At 39.9% G+C, this 7257-nt stretch overlaps 1 protein-coding gene across 2 annotated transcripts in view; it reads right to left on the bottom strand.

Annotated features, from left to right (window-relative positions):
* Positions 1-238: 238 nt before the first annotated feature.
* Positions 239-7257, bottom strand: part of itga7 (integrin, alpha 7) — a 55948-nt gene continuing 48929 nt past the window's right edge. The window contains exons 25-26 of one of the 2 annotated variants that reach the window (XM_084101214.1): positions 6630-6758; positions 239-1993 (exon numbers count right to left, since the gene is read on the bottom strand). In XM_084101214.1, coding sequence (XP_083957340.1) covers positions 6642-6758 — 117 coding nt within the window. In that variant the 3' untranslated portion in view covers positions 239-1993; positions 6630-6641. The remainder of the gene's footprint in view (positions 1994-6629; positions 6759-7257) is intronic. The other variant, XM_084101213.1, reaches the window with a different exon arrangement.

Here is a 7257-nt window from a genome sequence, read left to right as displayed (position 1 = left end):
CTTCCACTCAGCATTATTCACACCACTCATCCTCTCCGTTGTTTATGTCCTGGTCGCCCGCCGGTTAAATGTGGTGTTTTGAGTATCCTCATCTGTACAAACTGTCCATAATAAACTGTTTGCTCTCTGTTCATTCTGCACCTGGGTTCTCTCTCTCTTTGAAGCGTGACATACATATTTTTACATATAAGAAGTCATTGTCCTATAAAACATCCTGTAAGAACTCAACGTCCTCATTAGTTCAAAAACAGCTTTTATTGAAACCAGTGACTCATTTCGGATTTTGTCACATTATGAAGTAATAGAGTGACGAAAGATTGCAGAATCAGATCAAAGGCTACTTCTACATCATCACATCTCTCCCACTGGCACATTAGTGAGATGAGAAAGAGAGAAGACAATCAAATAACATTACCTTCCAAAGGATCTTAATGCTATGAAAGTGCTTATTTGTTTTCAACAATGTGAATGTCTCAGTAGAGCATTATTTGTTTGTTCGGTGCATTTCACTGTGGATTCATTGGTAAATCAGTCGCAATTTCGGCACAGGCTTTGCAAACAGACTTATACTTTAAGATATGGACCCAACAGTAATGTCACAAGTTGTCCTCCAAATATGAACTCACACCATATCAGGCCTACATTAAAGAGTCTAATGGCGCTTTTCCAGTACCAGTACCAGCTCAACTTGACTCGGCTCAGCTCGCTTTTCGTTCAGAGCTGGTACTGTGTAGTGGAAAAGCACCATAAAGGCACTTTTAAACCTGTAGATTGTTTGCTTTGTTCAGAAACAGGGACTTAAAATGCATTACAGTGTTGCATTTTCTTTTTGGTTTGGTTCTGCAACATTTGAAAACATACCAGGTCACATGTGAGTAAAACTGTCCTCTTATTGGTCAGTTTCCTCTTCGTCATCCATCAAGATGATTGACAGGTTTGCTCTGCTTGGCTTTATCTGTAGCTGTCGAGATGCACGCAAACACTGATATGAATAGTCGGCGTTCTCGCTTTAACTAATAAACTAAAGCTATATTTATATATATCTGAGCCTATATTTATATATACCTAAACAAACTGAACTAAGGGAGAAACGCACCAGATTCCGAAACAAATGCTCCAAATGGCTCATTAAGTCTTGGCTCATTTCTTTATAACATATGACTTCTGATCTACAGAATCTGCAATGAGCATATCAGATCATTGATTCAATTGTTGTGTCATCCTCAAATGGGCCTATATGTTATATATTGTCTGTTTTTTTTATTTTGAAAGATATTTATTACCTTAATGGTGAGGTAAGGTTTTAATTTATATAATGTATATCATCATATAGCGATGTTAAAGCATTAAGGCATTATAGACAACAGTGTGACTGTTGTAAAGCTGCTATAAATGATGTGTATTGATAAAAAATAGCACCATACAAATACAATTCACTTTATGTCATGAGGGTCTTAGGATGATGTGTGCCAGGTTTCATATGAACTGAAAACTTTATCGTTCTGGTGATGATGAAAAATGAAGACCCTTATACATGTTTCAGTGTCCAACTGCTTGATAATCCAAAGTTGATAATCTATAAATCGTGACACAGAACTGCAGCTGATTTATGAGTTTACAAACACCATCCCACTCAATTCAACATTATTATGTTAAATAACACTTTTAATACTAGGTGCATATATTCCCATTTATGTACGGTCTATCTCCAGCTAGACCCAGCTGTCCTCCAAAAATATTCTGAAGAAAATGCAACTTATAATAAAAATGTGTAGCAGTGTATGTTTATGGTCAGTGCAAGTCCACTGCAGTCTCTGGTCAGCGTCCTTGTTTCTGAGGAATATTATATTGTCCCATCACTCCAGTGGGTCGCCCATTGCTTTTTGTGCAAAATAAAAGTCTTGTCCAGAAATGGCGTCTCTTGCCGCAGGATCTTCACAGCCTGATACTGGGGCACTTGATCTTCATGCCGAACCCTATGGAAGAAACCACACTGCGAAAGAGAAAGGTTGAATGAGGTAAAGATTTATATACAGCACAAAATAAAATCACCTTGAAGCACACTGTGTGACCTTGATGCCAGGGACCAAAGTTAACACATGCTCAGAGCCAACTGTGAGCAAAAAAGAATGTTTGGCTCATAACTTTTATATGATCTATGTTCAAAGTTCCATAGTGATAATTCATAATCCTCCATTGGCAAGTGTGGTGGGACATTTATTCACACCATGCTCGTCTGTTTCAGCTGAAGATGCTTTCGCTCTATCAACCTCTGTTTTTCCTTCACTGTGTTATCTTTAAAGGTGATAGAGTTAGTGCTCAACATGCTGCTGCTCATCAATGTCTTTTGAGCCTAATGACTTATTCACATGTAATATTTGCACATCTTTTATACTTTGATCAAAATTTTAGTAGATCAGGATGTGCTCAACTGTATTCCTTGTCCTAAGCATCAACCTCAATGCAACATTCAAGCATTGATAAATACAAAACAGATTTCCATCGTCATTCTTCATAGAACTGCAGGCTATAATTCTTGAAGAATGATTCTTATTGTTCTATATTTGTTGATTACATGCATATAACACCGTCATGCATTATGAGAACTCATTACCCAAGTCAATTCAGAAATAAAAATGATTGAAAATCTGTGTCCTGCATTTAGGCACAATATATAAAAACACTCAAAATAATTAATTGGTTTGAGTAGGGCCAACTTAAATTATACAAATTAGTTAAATCAAATTAACTTTTATGAGTATTTAGTATTTATTCTTTTTCTTTCAAGTTCACAGAACTGATATAATTTAAGCAAACTGAACCATTTCATTGTTTTTAGTTTTATGAAATTATTTCTTTTAATTTAGACGAACTTAAGTTTAACTGAAACTGGGCTGGGATTTGTATTTCCCAGCATGCTTTGCCGAAGGCACTTGAAAGGGAGAGTAAATGTTAAAATTAAGTGTAATATCATGTTTTTTTGTGTAAGATTAATGTTAAGTGGGAGATTAGTGACTAATGTTTTGCTAAGCTAATTTAGAAGAATTTCTGTTAATGTTGATTTTAGGAGAGTTGCCATCATGGTGACAAGTGGTGCATGCGGCTTGATTTGAGAACAATGTTAAAAGCTGAATATTGCTGTTCTCATACATAAAGTACCATGCTATTGTTAACATTAGCAAATGAGCAAGTTAGCATTTATTGAACTAGCTTGTTATAGCTGGTTAAGTTTATACTTATAAAAATGTTCACCTTGAGGATTTATGAAAACATTAAATTAGATGTATGAATTAGTTTACCAGTTCTGCTTACTTAAACTTTCAATTTCTTAACTTAAAAATGTTGAGGCAACTGATTGCCTTAAATTTATTCGGAACTTATTCGGGTTTACAGTGTGCAGATGTTCATTAGTTAAAGCTCCGGGTAAAGTAGCGTTCTGCTTTTCAAAGTATACTCCTTGGCCGTGAACGTGAAAAGATCTAGTGGACTTTTGTTTTCAAGTGCTCAAATCACACTGGCTGCGTCCAAAAGCTTAAAAATGTTCCCTTCAAAGGATGCACTTCAAGGACAGCATCAAGGCACGTCCGAATCCAGAGTTAGCTTCACTTTCTGTCTCCTGAGATGCCTTTATCTGATCGATATTACAATTAGATGCACTTCGCTGCCTTTGATATCCCACAATCCTGTGCTATCCAATCTGTGACAGTAGTGCTAAAAAAAAATAAAGATGACGTCTGAAAGTTGGGGTTGCTGGTCAGTTTGTGTGTAAATGTATGTTTTTGACCAACATCTTCAACTTCTGAAATCATTTCTAGCGAGAAATTACTATTGTAGTAATGAAATATTCGCTTAGCAATCACCAACGCTCACTCTATTTTGCTGTAGATCATTAAACTGATCAGAAGTCTGTCTGAAATCAACTTCATGACCTTCGTGATGTGCAAACGCTGCCTATAAAGTGATTGCCTGATAAGGCAGCGAGGGAACTGCCTAAGTTTTCAGACGCAGCCAAAAATAGGTCTGTGTGTGGACGTGTGCAGTCCCTCTGATGATCAACATTACGTCACACAGATGTACTGGAACGCAGGCTACTGAAGTATACCAGCTGACTTTCTCTTATTACAGAGAGTGAACGTTTGTTCTGCCTTGCATCCTACACCAACACCACTGCCGTCAATAGTTCTTGTTTTTATTTACAAATATAAATTTCATATAAATTAATTCTGTTATCCTCACTACAACAAATTTGTCACATTTGGTTTGGGTTTTTTCACTTTCATGCTTCCTGTCTTTTATTTTGTAATTTGGCTTGGTCATGTGCTGCGTTCCAGTCCAAAATTGTCATGCCCTTCACTCGCTAACTTCCCTCCGTCTCGTTCACTCGCTAACTTCCCTCCGTCTTGTTCACTCGCTAACTTCCCTCCGCCTCGTTCACTCGCTAACTTCCCTCCGCCTCGTTCACTCGCTAACTTCCCTCCGCCTCGTTCACTCGCTAACTTCCCTCCGTCTCGTTCACTCGCTAACTTCCCTCACTCGCTAACTTCCCTTCATCTCGTTCACTCGCTAACTTCCCTCCGCCTCGTTCACTCGCTAACTTCCCTCCGCCTCGTTCACTCGCTAACTTCCCTCCGTCTCGTTCACTCGCTAACTTCCCTCCGCCTCGTTCACTCGCTAACTTCCCTCCGTCTCGTTCACTCGCTAACTTCCCTCCGTCTCGTTCACTTCCCTCCGTCTCGTTCACTCGCTAACTTCCCTCCGTCTCGTTCACTCGCTAACTTCCCTCCGTCTCGTTCACTTCCCTCCGTCTCGTTCACTCGCTAACTTCCCTCCGCCTCGTTCACTCGCTAACTTCCCTCCGCCTCGTTCACTCGCTAACTTCCCTCCGTCTCGTTCACTCGCTAACTTCCCTCCGTCTCGCTAACTCGCTAACTTCCCTCCGCCTCGTTCACTCGCTAACTTCCCTCCGCCTCGTTCACTCGCTAACTTCCCTCCGTCTCGTTCACTCGCCGCTAACTTCCCTCCGTCTCGTTCACTCGCTAACTTCTCTCCGTCTCGTTCACTCGCTAACTTCCCTCCGTCTCGTTCACTCGCCGCTAACTTCCCTCCGTCTCGTTCACTCGCTAACTTCTCTCTGCCTCGTTCACTCGCTAACTTCCCTCCGCCTCGTTCACTCGCTAACTTCCCTCCGCCTCGTTTACTCGCTAACTTCCCTCCGCCTCGTTCACTCAGATGTACGTCATTGCTGACGTTGCACGAGTGCCCACTACTGGTGGAAACTGCAATGGGCTGAATTGGTACGTCCTAAGCCCTTGATCACCTGGAATCAGCTGTGGAGTTCATTTATTATTCTTTTTTTTTTTCCTTTAAGAATTTGTTTAATGCAGCATCCAAATGTTTATAGGTGTGTTTGGGTTGTTTTAAATTAAAAAAATATATAATTAATATATCATAGAGTTGTTTGTTGTGGTGGTGGTTAGACGAGATCTGTGGTGACGTCACAATCGTACTGCATTGTGGGACATATAGGTGCCTGAAGTGTACATGTGAAGTAGACTCGCTCCCTCGGTCAAAATCGAGGGAATGAGGGTCTGTCCACATAAACTTCCCTCGTCCACTTCACGAAGTGGAGCGCACTTGGCGGCAGGGATTCCCCCGAGGGGAAGTGCTTAGGGAAGTTCGCAAGTGCGTGTCTAAAAGTGGACTGGAACGCAGCCCACGTTCCTGGTTTTGTCAAGTGATTCCCTTCCCATCATGTTATCATGTGCTTCCCTAGTCTCTTGTGTCATATTCTTATTGGTTTATTGGTTCATTGTGCTCAGGTGTGTCTTGTTAAGTCATTAGTCTTGTGTATTTAAGATCTCATGTTCAAGCCAAGCTTAGTCAAGTCACGCTTAGTCGAGTCTTTGTTAATTTTTGTACACGTGTATGTTATTGTTACATGTCTGCTCTGTCTTGTGTGTTTTTGGTTCAGTCCCCGTGACCTAGTTTTCCCCGTCTGTCTAATTAGCAGTGTCATTCACCCTGTTAATCACTTATCTCATTAGTTCTAGTACATACACTCCCTGTGTCTTTCAGTTCTTTGCCCGATCTCGTCTATGTGTAACTGTTATGTAAGTGTGTGGATGATGCCCTCCTGTGGATTTATTAAAGACTTTATTTAGGAATTCTCCCTCGTTGTGCGACTTGCAACATAGCGTTACGTGACAGTTATCATTACAGAAATATTAGATTAATAAATTCCAGTAACACTTTATTTTACAGTGTCCTTGTTACATATGTTACATGTAGTTTCTATAGTAATAACTATAAATTATACATAATTACATGCAACTAACTCTAAACCAAACCCTAATCCTAACCCTATAGTAAGTACATGTAGTTAATTATTATTACTCAGCACTTAAATGTATAATTACACTGTAACAATGACACCTTAAAATAAAGTGCAACCTAAATTCCCTAGTGGTGCTGCAAAACAAGAAGGTCTGGCCCTGATGCCATACGTCATCACTTTAGTGCAACTCTTATTAGATCACGGATATTCCCAATATTATTTAGGTTCTGGTTATCATGCCATTGACACTTCTAGTTTGTAAAGCCACAGCACAGCAGCACACACTGAGTTGTACCACACGAGGCTGTTATTGGAGGTCCGTGGCCTGTTTTCTCTCCGCATCAGACGGCTGAAGCTGAAGCTCAGCGCGGTAATACTCCGTCTCATAGTGAGGCTTCCTCTCGGTGCGCTTGAAAAAACCACACTGCTCCACCACACAAATATGTACAGGTACAGAAAGAAGGAAACATGAAGAGCTAGCGATGGGTGGTTAAATCATTAGAAGTATTGTATAGACAATAATATGCATAATTGGAAAAGGCAATCAATTCAGTCACATATGCACAATGACTACTTTTAGGTGCACCAAAAAGTTATTTTTGGCTAGAAAAATAGAAGTACATGACTGACAACTGGTAAGTGCACCATGATCAACATTACTAAACCGCCACTCTATCATGACCATGTCAGCATGCCAAATTATTCTTTTGGGCATCCACAATGACTGTAGATGATCAAACGATTGAGAGGTTATGGGTGCACTGCAAAAAATGATTTTCTTTCTCAGTGTTTTTGTCTTGTTTTCCAATACAAATACTGTATAAACATTCTTAAATCAAGGTATATTTACTGGAGAAGCAAAATTACATAAGCTAACTGAGTTTTGGCTTAAAACAAGAACATATCTGCCAATGGGGTCCGAA

Source organism: Abramis brama, assembly GCF_963993115.1.
Source record: "Abramis brama genome assembly, chromosome: 23".
NCBI classification, from domain to species: Eukaryota; Metazoa; Chordata; class Actinopteri; order Cypriniformes; family Leuciscidae; genus Abramis; species Abramis brama.
The sequence above is the reverse complement of the archived record's forward strand: the minus strand, read 5'-3'. Positions and strand labels throughout refer to the sequence as shown.